The sequence below is a fragment of the Anser brachyrhynchus genome (genome assembly GCF_964034855.1).
Source record: "Anser brachyrhynchus genome assembly, chromosome: 2".
Taxonomy (NCBI): Eukaryota; Metazoa; Chordata; class Aves; order Anseriformes; family Anatidae; genus Anser; species Anser brachyrhynchus.
In genome coordinates this window covers 5,351,434-5,367,771 of record NC_137695.1, presented here as the reverse complement: position 1 = coordinate 5,367,771, position 16,338 = coordinate 5,351,434, and the positions used below count along the sequence as shown (strand labels likewise).

Here is a 16,338-nt window from a genome sequence, read left to right as displayed (position 1 = left end):
GCGATGTGACTTCAGCGTGACTCCAACCTCCAGAAACTGCAACGTGAAAATGCTGGCCAAAGCTTATCGGTGAGGGAAAGTTGGTGAATCTCTTCCACATTTTATTAAATTACTGATTAAATTGAGTGGGGTACGGTGGATGCTGGGGCGCGGACCGACTCCCAGCCCGCTGCAGGCCCACACTACCCAACGCTCTTCAGAACGGCTTCACCACTGGAGAGCCCGTTTTAACCACCACCCCCAAGGCTGCTAAACTTAGAGAAGCTGAACGCCACCGATACCCGTGGAAAATTTTTGCCGAGTTTTCCCTCTTTTCATCCTTTCTCTGAAGACGAGGCTAAAGATAAGCCGGGCACCTCCGTGTCTCCGGCCACCCTGCGGTGCAGCCAGGCACCCCCGCGGCCTGCACAGCGCCTGGACAAAGTTATGAAATTGGGATTTTGAACTCCATTCCACTTAACTTTACTCACAACCGAGGAGAGAGGTCAGATAAAAGCTGCACATGTGCCCTTGCTTTTCATGGAGGCTCCAGGACTCAGCTCACGTCGCCCTAAAGCAGACCTCTACACAACAGATGATTAAAACAAAACCACCTTGTTCGGGTGCACACACAACAAAGCCACGTGCTCGTTTTATACTGAACAAACTGGAAGAGGCTCTGACCTCCAGATTTATCAAACGAATCGAGGAAAATTCTCCTGGTCCTGACCACCTGGAAGGCACAGCAACACTTCCATTTTTCAGTCACAAAAAGGCTTCCAGAGCTGCTAGCAACAGTTTGTGCATCTGACCGAGAATATTCTACCAGATATTTAAGCACTGCACTATTTAAGACTCCTCCAAGCAAGGTAAATGACTGTAATTAAAATACTAGTGACAGCTGAAAGCCATGTTTCCGAGAGAATACTGCAAAATTAACAGCATCCGAGATGAGCAGTACAGCATCTCTTCTGGTCACGCGTCCTCAGCCGAAGCACAACAGAACATCTGGCTCAGCTTCTCCCCAAAAAGCACGGGAAGCCTGAAAGCAGTACACAGGTGGTGTTTGGGAACAAACAGCCCAAAAAAAGCCATCAGCAGCCCACTTGCAGCACCAGGCAGCGAGTGCACGGGCCCCGAGCCGCCTCCTGGCTCCGCGAAGGGCACGGCTAATTGCATGTGGTCTGACAGCAACAACAGGAGTGGCAGATTTGGGCACTCCGACCAAAAGGCAGGTCACAGTTTACAAGCAGAATGATATTTTTTTTCCTGTTAGCGTTCCAAGGACTACATTTGGCCTCTGGGAAGTGATATGAATAGAAGCAATGTTTTCCAGAGAGAAGGGTGCTAGCGTTAGATTTCGCCAAGACATTACCAAAGAAGTATCTTCAGGTCAAGCATCTGAGTCCTTATGCTGCTCCATTTACTTGACATGTTTTAATTTTTTTTTCTAGAAGAATTATAAAGTGACCTCTCTAGTAAATGCTGCCTGCTCCCTTTCACTGAAACAGACCATAAATCAAAAATTTACCATGTTCATCTTCAACTCTCTTGCTCAATACATTTTTATTATTATTTAACATGCAAGCCAGCTGTTTACAGAGACGTTAATCCATGAAAGCTTCGCAAAGAAAAGAGAATTTATTGGTGTTTTGCCACTTAGTGAACTTGAGATTTATAAAGAAAGTGTTTCTGAATACTGGGTCCAAACAGCAGTCTTATCAGATACAGACAAATATCCAGTGTTTATTCTGTTGTAGCAATAGGCTATGCAACCTGAAGAAATATTTGGCTGCTCTATATGAAGAAATAGGAAGCAAAAGACAAACTACTTTCAAAGACATTTGCCTTCTGGACTTGGTCATCCTCTCTACAACTACATTTTATCAGCTATTTAACTGAAAATGTAAGATACAGATTCCCAGGGAATCACAGCTGCTGTACACATATGGTCTTAATTAAAGCAAGAAAGCCCATTTACTCCTGTAAAATACCTCCCAACAGCCAGCTAGCTGACTATCACCTAACCAGCTATTAAAAAGGTGAAAACTGTGACCCTGTTTTCCAGTCAAAATCATTATCCATTCAAAACGGAGACCTTATTATCCAAACCAGAAATCTTCAGCTGACCTTATTAGCAGAACAGAAGAGAGCCTTTTGTTACTTGAGGAAATCATCTCCACAATTATATATATATATATATATATATATATTATTTTTCTTATTTGGAAAAGCAGCATGTTTTTATCTTCCTTTAGCATCCATTGAAGACATTCTCAAAAACAGAACACACCTTATTTCTGTTTTAGTGCAAACACTACTCAACCAAACGCATATCCTTGTATGCTGGCATCCCGTTTTCTCAGGGGGTTGGAGGGAGTTTTGTGCAGGGCGAGCACCAGGTTACCTCACTAAAAATCACACTGCTATGCCCCTCTGGGCGTCATCTCAACATTGCCTTCTCACTCAGATTTTCATGATTGGTTTCTTTTTTTTTGTCTTACATCTCTGCTGTTATTACTGTTTGTTTTGTTGCTTTATTTTTAGGAGCAGAGGGGAATCGTGTTTTATGTCACAAAGCTCCAGTGAGTATTTTAGGATATATAATTAGTAAAGATTACCAGTGTTATGTGAACAGACTTGGGTGAAAGAATTACTTTTGGGTTGTGGGGGAGGAATCGAAACCATCTGGTGCACGAAGAACTCCAAACCTGTGCAAATTTTGTTTGAACAGCACCACAATAGCACAAGGTCAACCTTCACTTCTGCACCTCGGGGCTCATTCTAGCATATTACACACTGCAAAATGGAGTGGCAGAGCTTCATTCTTTTTATTTAGGACATTTTCTGAAAGGACACTTTGAATAGAAATTATAAAGCAAAACCTCCTTCTGATCTCATCTTTTCTTGAAATGTGGCAAAGCAGTCACCGAGCGCCTCTCAGCATCCAATGGGCACGGTCCCTTACTGACGAACCTAGCGGCACCTGGCCCTCCGGAGTGCATTAACGCTGTTCTCGCATCTGGGACAGGTTTTGTCCGAAACAGCTTCTTTTTCTCCTTTTAATAAAACTACAGTTCCATAACTTGAGGCATAACAGTATTTAGTTATTACATCTAAAGACAAAGGTGGTTTGATTTAAGGGCATGGAACAGAATCCATCACTACCAAGACAACAGGTAGTGACATTCCTTAAAACTCATCTCTCGGAGCTCATTTGCCTGCCAGAGTGATGCTAAAAAAGGTGATTTATAGGAAAGTGCAGCAGTGATAGTACAACGTGTAAATACAGGAATGAAAGCTGAACAGATTCCTGCTTCAGAACTGCCAGGTTTCATTCCCGGTTTTGTTCGACCCTGTTCCTGCCATGACATGTTTAAAAAAGAAAGAGTGGCAGCAACTGGAGGACTGCAGGCCAACTGTTGGCCACCAGCAAGCCTTAGAGGGGGGAAAAAAAGATCAGAATGCTAACAGCGAGGGCCCTTTGTAATAATACTAGTTGGTCAGGTAGTATATCTATGTTGTTAGCATCCTTTTCAGCAGACAGCAAGAATTTGCTGGAGGCTTTCGAAATTTCTTATGAGGCAGAATAGAAACTATTTGAATTTCAGGGCACAGTTTGCCTTACATTGTCGGTTTTATCGTGATAATCTGGAGACAAAAACATTTAGGTCTTCAGTACACTACACAATTAAGGAAGTTTCTTTTTATTTGTTTCACTTTCATTCTCCATTAAACTTCACCATACTTGCTTCCTTGACATCTTTAATCTCAACACAAGAGGGAATCTTCCAGAAAGACGGAAAAATTTTCAAGCGAGGAAAAAAAAGTCCAACAACTATGTGCTCATGATAAACCCGATTAAACAAATCCACTTAAAATCTCATTCCTTTGTGGATAAGCACTTTACAGACCTCTACACTGATGCAAATTGTTTTACAGTTATGTTGTAAACCTCCTCCTTCTGGGACTTTTCAATTGATGTCAATTTGTAATTAGCAAATGAATTGCAATGAAGACTGCATTCAGCACTCTTTTGCTTTTCTTTCCTTTTTTTTTTTTTTTTGATTCCCCAGTGAACGCAGAACCCCCGCCCTCTTTCCAAACCTCGCAACTTACTGATTCTCAACACGACCAGCTTCATATCATTAGAGGCAGGAGAACTGGCCGCCGGCCAACGAGCGGCTTGGCGAAGGGAATCATCTTCCAGCGCGCACAGCCCATCACACAGGAACCCCGGGCGCAAGTTCACAAGGAACGTGACTTCAGATACTTGACATATTCAGTTGGTGTTTACATAAAGGTATTTTCTCCTCCTTCCCTAACTGGTGGGTGACAATTCATGTGCTGGAATGCAATCAGTACCTTTACAATACTATTTTTGTTGGTGTAAATGCAAACTGCAGTCAGTTAATCCCGTTTAGGAATTCCCAGGTAAATTATTCTGGCAACCAGTCTTCCCAAGGATTATACAGGTGCATGAGCAAACAGCTCCTTTTCACCAAATTGGATGTTCTGTCTTTATTTCTGAAGGCATGCTGTATGATGGAAAAAGCCCTAGCATCCTTACTCTTTCATTACTTTTCATGCATCTCCTCCCTTTCAACACAGCACAATATTCACTCGAGGTTTTTATATGATTTTAAAAAAGGAAACAGAAGAAATAAATGTCTCTGCTTTAAGAGCCAAAGCTGCCATGCTGTAGCAGTGATCCTGCATCAGACAAGACCAAGATCTTTACCTCACTAGATTTTAATAGTTCAGAAATGCAGAGGATCTCTCTTCTACACCGCTTTGGCCAATTTGCCAGGGCCAGCCTGGCCATGCAAACGTTTCAGAAGTTCCTCATGGCTACACCATCTCCCTCCTCAAACACCTCCCATCATTTCTCATAGCAGAACCATCCCTGACACAGACAACCAGCAGCACCAAACGTCTCTGAGCCCCTCAAACCTCAGCACCATTAGAGAATGAAGAGGCAGCTGGTGTAATCCAGAAACTTAAGATGAGAATAAAAAAGGAAAGAATGCAAAATACAGCAAGGGAGATAAATAAAAATCAAAGGTTCACTCCAAAAATCCCCATAAAATATTTGTTTAAACTTTTCTCCTGAAACATTTTGCTTTACACTGCATTCCTCAAATTATGAACTTGTATCTAACTATTTTTAGTTTACACAAAGCCCTATAAACCTCGTTTTTTTAGATTTGTAAGGCTTTCATGAGAGTTTATTGAGATCTGCTATTATCTTAAAGTTGCCTTTCTCCTCCAGGTGGTAAATATTAGATCTTTCAATGTGCTTGGCAGAAGTATGGATAAATTATTAAATATCTTCTAGGAATGTGTCACTAATGACCACTCCTTCACAGAGTGCTTTCATCTGAGCTAGCACTAAGGAAAACTTGCCAACTTGACGATTCAAGCGAACCTGAGACTGCAAAACAACTTTGAGACTTACACCCACCATTTTTAACTTTACTAAAGCTTTCTGATAGTTAGATCTCAACCTCGCGCACACGCGTTCATTGGTATCCATTGCGAGGATGCAGATACTCAGACGTGCATATGCACACATCAGCTTTTGTGAACAAAAAAGCAGCAGTGCATGCAAATTCTTACATGCATGCCTGGAACAACTACGTATAAAATTCATACCTTCACAAAAATTCACCTTCAAACCTTCCTTCAGACCTACACGACTTGATTCTTCTACAGATGTCCATCTGCTGTGGCACTAATGCTTGCTAACAGCTATGTTTTGTGATGCCAGGAGCTCCTTCCTGGCTCTGGAGATGTCTCTACCCCTCACTGCCAGAGCCAGGAGAGAAGTGCTGTACCAGGGAGATGACAGCCTTGCAAATCATGAAATAGGAAAGGTTAAAGTTTCACTGCTGGCTGCAGCAGACAAGGAAAGGGCAAGATTTGTTCTGCTGCGAATTCTGCAGGGAATCCTGGGCTCCAGCTCGGGAAGCAAGAGAGCTTTGGGGGTGGGGGAGAGCAGGGAGGTGACAAAAAAAAAAAAATCAATACATCACTTTCTACCAAGAAAATAAGGAGGCCCTGCAACAGTAGCCGGAAAAAAAAACACAACACTGGCAGAATTGACTGGTCCATTACCCAGGAGAGATGTCTTGGCTTGAAACAAAACCACCAATATATACTCCATAAATTCAGGTTGAGATTCACCAAGTATGTGTTTTCTATTGAAGTGCCCTGAATTTTTTTTTTTAAAACAAAAAAAAAAAGTCTTAGAAATTATATACACAGTACTTTTTGACAGATCAGACATCCTTCATTTGGGGTTGTTGTTCTTCTGCACAAAACACAGCCTGCAGCATCTTATTTGGCCCTGTCCATCAGGCTTTGAAAATACTAGTAGAGGTTCAGAAGAGATTAATAGTTCTTCTCCACAAAAATAAATACAGAAAAAAACTCTCATTCTAAAAGCCCAAGATCCTTGGAATATAAGTCTACCATATATTTATTCAGATTTGGCTTGCAATAAATTTCCTATATAATATTCTAGTTTCTAGCGCAGCCAATCACTTCTAATAATGGGGTTTTCTTTTATAAATCATACTTTATCATCTTGTACAAAGAAAATAAGCCGTGCACTTTTATGTAAGCGATTGCTCTGATAACACACTGATTAAATCCTACAAACTTTACGTAGGCACCACGCATTCAGCCTTCCCTGCTGGTTTATCTACAGATATTAGTGGTAAAAATCCCAGCTACGGCACAAAGCAGTGGCTGGTACTGAAAGTACCGGACTATATAGGACTTGTTTTGATTTAGAAAATCTTTTGGACTTGTAGCAAACACTCTAAGAATATACAGAAGGCCAAAATTATATGACAGGGTGCCTGGAACAGGATTTTTACTGTTCTATTTCGATGCTCCTTCTGCTTTCCATATTTGTCATATCTGTGTCCATTTTACGCCTTAACCCTCTCCAAGTAAAAATAAAGCAAGCTCCCATCAAACTCGGGCAAAAATAGAATTTACAGGAGATTAACATTTCCAATATGGAAGTCTTAAAAATATCTCTGGGTACATCACAGCACAGAAGGCATCCTTCCCCTGCGCCTGCCCGCAGCCGCCCCTGACTAAAAGCTCTCCAAGCGCAGCCAGGCACCGAACCCCACTGACACCCAACCCTCCCCAGCTCCACCATGCCATCCCATCCGTTCCTGGCCTGGAAGACGAGCGCTGAAAATAAAGCTTTTATCAACATTGTTCAATAGAACAGGCACGTGAAGGGTTGGGGGGATTTCTGTGGGACTTTTCAGTCAGGTTTGTGCTGCTGCAGGAGTCACCCAACACGTAACCCTCACCGGCAGTCCAGAGGTGGCCTTTCAACACCTAAATAGGCCGGCTGGTCAGCTCTCATACCTCAGCTTGTAGGACTCCTGCTCCTTTCTGGAAACACCACATGGGATGAGGGGAAACAGACAGCCACCAAGGTGGGCAAAGTCCTGCCGACGTTACTAGGAGAGCACCCGTGGCTCCTCTTCTTACCCTCACCTCTGCTGCTCACCCCCCTGAATCTTTGAGCAACCTCAAAGAAACTCCTCATTGGGTAGGGTTGAGAAATGGGTAACTTCACCCCCAAAATTAATGTTTTCATACCCAGGACTGCCTGAAACTGGATTTTCAATGGAAACTAGCGCTGACCGACAACCACAGTGGTCACTGCCAACTTCTTCTGACTAAAAACTTATCGCAAAAACAAAGGCCTACTTGTTTACAGGGTGAATATTCAAGATTCGACATACATAAAATATGTTTGCTAGAACAACTCCGTAGCCATTTTCGTATGTGAATTATGAGTTTTACAAGATAACAAAATCCATAAATTAAGCATTATGTAATAGGAAAACAGGACTGCAAGAGTTAAGCCTATCTAGCAGGCAGTGGGAAGGGCTCCTTTCAGCAACACTGACCAGGACAAGTGAGTTTCGTTTCTCTCAGCTTTCACTTTCCCAGCATTTTCGTTTGGTATCGCTTTGAAGAAACCAACGTAGACACACGCTATCCGGAAGCATATTCGTGGTGGTCAGATTAAATTCTGCAAGACGAAGTGCAGCATCGATCACACCGCGTTTTACTGATTATCTCCGAAAATGCTATTTGCATTTCTGAATGCTGAATTGACAAAATGTAGAGTCAACTGTTTTTTTTTTTTTAAGGCACATTAAACTTCTGAACTCTGAAGTTAAATTACTGCGTTGAGACGAATATGAATTTGAGATGATATGACGAAATGATAACATTGCAGCTTACCGACACTAAATACTAGATATTCCTGTAAATTATCCTTCGTGTTACTGCCGTGCCCTTCAGCTTGTTCACTGCTACCTTAAATCAAATCTTGGGTTACTACAGGTTACTACAGCCTCCCTGGAACATAAAACCTACTGTATGGTTACTCTGGTTTCATGTAACAACTATGTCATTAGTTAATGATTTAAAATTTTACCCTCCGTGAGCAATTCACATTCCAATGTGGTGCCGAAGAGGTTTTCACTTCCATTTCTTAACGCTACATTAAAGTGAAAATACTGTAGTTAATATCACAAAAATTTGTTGAGACAACGTCTCAAGGACATTAATGTATCTTTGAATGTTTAAGTACTTTGAATCCTGATGAAGCAATAACAAAAATGATTCTTTAAATATTTTTAGATATTTTCAAAACGTATCTTAGAGAAGATACAATTAAAGACTTGTTCTGGTTGCATTCTCAAATAGGCTTTTAACTTTAGATCTTAAGTGCTTGTTGTTTTAAATGATAATTAATACTGCCTTTTCATTCAAATAAAATTGGAAAACCAAACAGTAAGTTTGCCTGTTTGTGAAAACATCCTTGGGGAATTACACTGTTCATTAAAAAATTGGTAATGGTTTAGGCTCCAACGTGGACCTCTTCCAAATGCTTCACGGCAGAAGAAAATACATTTTTGTAGACACGCTAAAACAGTCAGGTATTCTAAATAACTGAAAACAGATGCTCAGCTGACAGACAGATGCTAGTGAAGTCAAGAAGGACATACCCGAAGGCAAAAAACAGACCACCATGGCTTGAAGGGCTGGGTACCTCTACAAGGACTGGGTTGGTATTGCTACTGCTGAACCAGCCACAGGGAAACACCAAGAATTTGCATCAGCCACGAGGAACAAATCAAAGCACATAGATAAAAAAAAAAAAGTGAGATTCACTCCTTTGGTCTGCTTGCCTGTTACCCACCTGTGATCACACTCTCTCTGCTGTACTCAGTGCACAGGCCTGTCATCATTGCTTGGCTTTCTAGAGATTTAACTGGTACATTAGAGGTCACTGTTCAACTGAATATTTGTATATTTTCAATGCAAAATAGACAGTTGATTTGATCTACAAAGCTAACTATACTGAGTCAGATTTAGATTTTCTTTATAGTCTTTCTTTACATTTTCTTAATTGCTCACATAAATTGCTGATACAACACATCCTTTCACATACTTATGTCCACATTTTATTTTCTAGTGACAAGTATTGTTAATGCTTCAAGTTGGCAAATTTGCCCAAATCACCACAACATAAAATAATGCTGTGAAAAACGACTGTTTTCCTTACTTAAAAAGCTAAGGGGGGGATTATATTCTCCATAAATTTAATGCTGAGAATATTTTTGATCACCAAATGGGAGAATATAAGTTTACATTCTCCAGAACTAATGTAACGACATAAACACGGGCCCAAATCCTCTAGGAGCATGACCACCACATGCATTTCAAAGCAAACATTATAATAATAATAAAATATGGTTGTAGCAACTTTCTGTGCTCAGCTTTCATTTTGACAGACAACTAAATACAGTGCACCACCATGTGGCAATATATTAAGGAATGGTTCATGTGCCAAGACCTGTTTTTTTCCACTTTCTGCAATTTTGACTATTTGTTAAAAATAAATAGCTCCACCTTAGTATTAATAAGCTTCTCTTTAATGAGTTATCACAGCTTCACTTATCTCAAAAGCCCATTTTTAATACACCTGGATTAGCAAAAAACTATTTGGACATTTTTATTTGTAAAGCACAATGTTTACTTAAAAGCAGAGAGCAGAAGTGCCCCATGATGAGAAAAGAGCTCCTGCCAACTGTGTTCCCTCCCTTTCACGAAAGTAATTGAGCATATACTGTACGTAATGCTCCTTTTAAAACATAAATACAGATTTAAAACAAACAGAGTCAAACTAAACACTGCACTCACAGTTGATTAAAAGCTTCAGAAATATTGAAAAGAAAAAAAGCACTTCCAGGTACACACAGACATTATTTAGCAGCTACCCTGCTATTGTAAAACTGCTTCTCTCCAGCTTAAGGAGAAGAAAAAAAAAAATCCACTTGTCACAAGAAACACCACAGAATCTCCCCCAAACCCTACAAAACCCAACTCCTGAAGCCACTACGTGCCACTCGGGATCCCGGAGCACATTTCTGCAGCCAAAAGCTGAACGCAGGGAGAAGCAGGTTTTCATCAAGCTGGACAGCCTTTGCTCACACAGCACCGCGCTACGGTAATTCACGCTCTCACAAAACTGCAGACGAACACAGGCCCAGGCGATACGTGCAGTAGTTAAATCCAGGGTTAATTCGTTATGCCTCGATGTGCGTTAGCCATTTTGTGCCATAATTTGGGCTCAGCCCGAGCTAGCAGCGCACGCTCCCCCTGGGCACCGCTGCTTCTGAGCCTCTCCGTTCATCTCGGCTTCAGACACTCACAGCTCGCCGGACCTGGAGGCTCTGCTAAAACTTCAGCAGTCTCGCAGAAAAGCAGGCGCAGGGAAGGTAACGCAATGGGTTTTTGCAAGCTGCGTGCCTCGGCAGCGGGACAACCTGTAGCAGAAGAGGTAAGGGCAGCAGCGCTCCTTCCCGAGCCCTGGAAGCAGACTTGCAGCGCTCCTTCTGCAAAAGTTGCTCCGGCACGATCCGAGTCCCATCGCACAGCACGTACTACCACGCTGCGAAGCAGTAAAATCAATCCAAAACAAAACAAAAAGCAAAAAATAATCTACCTCCTGTGTAAAGCTCGTGCTGAAGTTGGCTCTGGTCTGTGTGTTAAAATCCAGCCACCCTTCTCCCTCTCCCCCCAGCCCACCCTCGCCCGCACGCAGCCTGCAAGGCCCCTGCTATGCAATTAAGCCCATCGTGATTTTCTGCTCCAGACAAGCCACCAGCAAGAACACAATGCGTATTATGCAAGTTACTGCATAGTTATGCAAGTTAGATGCATATTTTCGCTACGCAGCGCAGCTCGCTGTACTGAGGGCTCTGAAGACACTTGTTTGATGGGGATGCTTACTCTTATTTTCAGCTGTCAATTTTTCCCCCCCCGATTTCTCTCAACTGGCTTTTTTTTTTTACATTCAGACTCCAACCAGCTGCCAGCACTGTTAATGAAGCCCCTCCAGCACTTGCAATAACACAGGCCGTTAAGACCACGGCACCATCTGAGCACCGTGTCACATCAATCTGCTCCAAAATGGGTCTGGGGAGATGTCGCACGCACAGCACCAGCCCTGCACCGCTGCGGGTACCCCACGCTCAGCACCACCGAAAGGAGAAAACGTCGTAAGTCTCCAGGGACAAGCAAGGCCTCGGAGTGGAAGTATCACTTCTCAAGTGCTAGGAGTCTAAAAGGGAGCTATGCGAGCGCTCCTGTACCAAAGCAAACGATATTTTTTTGGTAGAACGCCCCTCTCAAGTCCCTAACGGCGCAATTTGAAAAATACTAATAAATCTGTCTTCATCCTCCGGCAGTTACCGTGCACGAGGTGAGAGGACCGTGACTTTACGCGAGCCTTTCGTTGCAAGTAACCGGGAGCAACTTCTCCAGCCACCCCTCACCACTTCTGTGATAAACCACACAGAAATGGAAGCGCTCTGGGTATCAAGAGCCCAGATTTTAGGGGGAAACCTATCATTCCTAGCAGGCCACTTGGAGGTCTACGACCATGCCTCCCAGACAACACCGCCACACGCTTTGCTTGCGCACACGAGCAATTTCTGCCCTTTCCCCCCCACTTATCAACACTGCCTGCAACAAAGCACAAGCCTGACGCCCAGAACACTTCCCAAACCCAGCACCCCATCCCCAACGACCCCAACCACGCCACTTCCACGGCACCTTCATCCCGCCAGCACCGCGGGGCGCGATCCGCCAGGACGCGGCTGCTCAGTCCGAGACCCCTCCGAGCTTCCAAAAGGAAATGAGGTTAAGGGCGCCCGTCGACGTCTAGACTTTGGAGGAGAAGCAGCTCCCTCGGCCAAGCTGGATTCATCTTATTTTGGAGCGAAAGGCAGCCCGAGCGCGACGCTTTACGCAAGCAACAACTGTTTATCTGCCCAGCAGCTCCGACCGCCAGCTCTCAGCAGCAGCCCACATTTCTCTCGGCGGCGCGCAAGTAGCTTTAGGAAAAAAAACCCTACAGATTCTCAAACGTGAGGCGGCGAGAAATAAAGGAAAGGAGGATAGAAATCCCCCTTTTTTTTTTGGTGTTGTTTTTTTATTTTTCTTCCCCGTTCTTTTGAGGAAAAAGAAGCGCTGAGGTTTCAAAGCCTTCCAGCAAGCCCAGCGCAGGTATCCTTCCCTCCTTCCTTCCCGAGCGGGGTGCGCGCTGCACTGACAGCCAGCCGAAGTTGCATCGCCGACCCTCGCGAAAGGAGAGCGCTTAATGAAATCAACCCACTAATTAGCCCCCCTGTTCCCCCCCCCCAATTCCCGAGCCCCTGGCAGAGCCCTGTGCTGGCATACCTCGCCCTGAGCTCCGGGCAGGGGGGGGGGAAGGGGTCGGTGGGGGATCCCAGGGGTCGCCCGGCGCAGATTTCGGTGGCTCACCTTTATCCTGAGCGCAGGACAGGATCTCCTCCTCTTTGGGGTTAGTCACCTGGGTGATAATGGACGGGTTGTCCATGGAAACAGAGGGAGATTTCACCCGGCTATTTCCCTCCCGGAGGCAGAGGCTGGCGTTGCGAGGTGGGGGGGGAGTGCGGGAGGGGGGGGGGGGTTGTTTGTTTGTTTAAAAATCAATATGCAGATTTCAAAAAAAAAAAAAAAGGAAAGAAAAAAAACACTCCAGGAACGAAGCCAGGCGGGGAGGAGGGGGGGGGGGCACCGCGTATGGGGCCCCTCCGGCCCTACTGCTGCTGCCTCCTCCTCCTCCTCTTCCTCCCTCCTCCTCCTCCTCCAGGCGCCAATTCCCCACGGAGGAGGAAGGCCGGGGGGGGGCGTGAGACCAACCCCCCCCCCCAAAAAACGAAACACCCCAAACCCTGCCTCCCGCCGAGCGCTGCCGCCGCGCAGCCACACGCAGCCGCCTTCCTCCTCCTCCTCCTCCTCCTCGTCGGGAAGTGCCCCGGCCCCTCGGCGAACCCCCCCCCCCCCCCGCCGGCCCTTCCTCACACCGCCCCCCGCATCCACCTGAGCTTCCCCCCCCTCCCCGGCTCCCGGGCCGCCTACATGCCCCCGCCCCGCTTATCTCATCCCGCCTTCCTCCTCCTCCTCCTCCTCCTCCTCCTCCCTCCCCGCGGGCTCCCTCTCCCTGCTCCCCCTCCTCCTCCTCCTTCTTCTTCCTCTTCCTCCTCCCGCCGGGCGAGGAGCCGCGGCCGCCGCTTCGCCGAGCGAGGATGAGGAGGGCAGCGCCGAGGGGAGGAAGGCAGGGCAGGGGAAGGGAAGGGAAGGGAAAGGAAGGGAAGGGAACGGCCCCGCCCCGCCCCGCCCCCGCGCCGCGGGGCGCTCCAAGATGGAGGCGGGCGGCGGGCAGCGCCCGGGCCCCGCTGCGCGGTAAACAAGGGGGCGGGGCTACGGGAAGGGGGCGGGGCTTGCCCGCGAGGGGGCGGGGCTTCGCGCTCAAATGGCTTCGCGGGAGGGGGCGTGGCTAAAGGGCGGGGGCGTGGCCGCGGGGCGGAGGCCGGCGGGCGGAGGCCCTGAGGGGGGCCCCGAGGCTGGGAGGCGCCGCGGAGGCGCTGGGGCCGGGGCCGGCCGCCGTCGGGGCCCCGCCGCCATTTCCTCCCTCAGCGCGGCTGGGCGGGCGGGGGTCGCCTCGGAGGGCGGTGTGAGGCGTGCCCGCAGGTGGCCGTGGAGCGATCCTCAGCTGCACGGCTGTTTTCGTATCGGGGGCGCCCCTGGCAGCTTCTCGCAGTGAAAATACGTATTTTTTTAGTGTTTTGAAAGCCTGCCTGTCTAGGAATTCCCGCTTCAGTGCAGCAGGGTGAGGGATGCCACGCACAAACCCTGCTTCCCCTGTCCTCCTGAGTGCCTGCTGCTAGGGGCTGAGGCACGGTGCTGGGCAGGGGAAGCCATCCACAGAACTGGCTCTTGCGTGGGGCCGTCAGAGTAAATAAAAATAAAGAAAACCTTTAGAAAACAGTATTGGTGGTAATAAGTAAGGAATTGCAGCCATGTTGCTTTCCCGGAAGAATTAAAACACGTATTTCCAACGTATATACAAGTCTCTATTGCAGCCTCGCAATAAAAAGGACAGATATTTTAAATTCCATTAACTAATTGGGGAAAATCCTTTTGTAACAGCCACAGACCCAGGCAATGTGAGTTTTTGCAGCAGTGGTTACGACAATCTCTTTTGCTCTGAGATGAGAAAACCACAGCCTGCGGTTCTGCACACACATATATACGTCTATAACGTAGATAGCTCTGAACAGTTTTAATGAATAGGGTCAAAAATGAGACAATTCAACTGCCCGGCCAGGATGCAGAGATGATCATTGTGTTTAATTCTAGCAAGAGCATCCAGTTGCTGTCATTGCAGTGGTCTACCGTAAAGGGAGGCAACAGGCCTGGCCTCGAGGAATTTTTAATCTACAGCAGTACCCCATTTAGTTTCTGGGGAAAAGTACTTAAAACTCAGGGGCCTTGTTTCGCTCCCAGTGAGTATATTCCTACAGTCAACATGTTTAAATACCTCGCTGCGAGTCTTCAAATCGCTGCATTTGTTTAATGCAGAAAAGGGTTGTTCAAAACCTAGCTGTGTTTTCTCTCACAAAGCTAACACTCCCTAGGCAGCAGTACATGCAGAGATACCAGTATTGCAGGTTTCTGGGACTTGTATTTTAGGTTCGCCCGTCCTCGTCTTATGACAAACACTTGCACAGGGAATGAGTGCAATGCCACTGCTTGCATTGCTTCCAATTGTGCAAGTTTCAACCTGTTGTTTAGCTTCGGCTTCTCCAGACAAGAGTCTTGCAGTTGCAAACAGTCCCTTACAGGTTAGATCGGCAGGAGCAGGAGCTAGTACATGTTGGCTGATGGAATTGGTCCTGTTACCTGCAAAGCTTGAGAGCTCCTGCTCCTAAGCCATTAGGAGCTTTATCGCAGCACTGCCTGTGTTGTAATTCAGCAAGCGCTTGATCTTTACCCGCCCAGACACTGGAGGCATTTTTAATTATCCAATGGTTAATTTACATAGGAGCTTTTGCTGAAACAATAAATTCATACCTCTGTTATTATTTGGTATGAGTTTCTGTATCAACATTTATATTTGGATAAACCAAAGTAGCTTCCTACTAGCATTAAGACAAAGGGGCTGATTCAGAGCAAGTTTCAGAGTCATCCAGCACTAAAAACATATTCCATTTCTGTGCAGGGAAAGGGCAATTATAATGTAGAGTAGGAGAACATGTGCTCTAATGCTTCTTTTCTATGCAGGGATGAGGAGATACAAACATCTTGTCTGATGAAAAGCACGTTTTGCAAGGCTTGACAAATACGATTCTCACCCTGAGCCAATGTTTTATGTATGCTTTAAATGTTGGTAAGATTGTTTTTACAATTTACATTGTAAAACTCCTGACAAACAGCTACCTGCTTCCTCATCTTTATTAAGGAATTTGGTATGTACTTCACTTTGGCAGGCAGCTGCCGTTTATGGAGGCAATTAATGTGGAAATAGGGTGAGAGACCATGGCAGGAGGAGACATCTCTCCCTGCAATTGCGCCTTTGCTGTTGTCACAGCCTCCTTCTCCCTCCAGTTTAGTGTGGAGAGCAGAAGAGCAGGATGCCAGTGGCTCGCTGGGTGTTGTAGGAAGTCCATGCTCTTGGGGGGCTGTAGGAAGCAGAATGGGAGCTCAGGGAGCTCAGCTGTACTTGCACTGGCAGCACTGCTGTCGCATATGAAACGGGTCCTGTCCCCTAACCAGCATTGTTCACCCCCATCTCCTGCCTCCCATTCTTGTGCCAGTTACAAGACCAATGCAACAGAATCAAGAGCAATCCATGTTGTTTCTTTTCTTTACTTTCCAGACACTCCAAAGTGTGTACAGTATCTTCTATCTATGATTCTTTATGTGTTACATGAA

General features: G+C 45.8%; 1 protein-coding gene across 3 annotated transcripts in view; it reads right to left on the bottom strand.

Moving 5' to 3' along the window:
* Positions 1–13,375, bottom strand: part of CTDSPL (CTD small phosphatase like) — a 78,498-nt gene extending 65,123 nt beyond the window's left edge. For all 3 annotated transcript variants that reach the window (XM_080578225.1, XM_080578224.1, XM_080578226.1), the window contains exon 1: positions 12,862–13,375. In XM_080578225.1, coding sequence (XP_080434351.1) covers positions 12,862–12,937 — 76 coding nt within the window. In that variant the 5' untranslated portion in view covers positions 12,938–13,375. The remainder of the gene's footprint in view (positions 1–12,861) is intronic.
* Between the last annotated feature and the right edge of the window lie 2,963 nt (positions 13,376–16,338).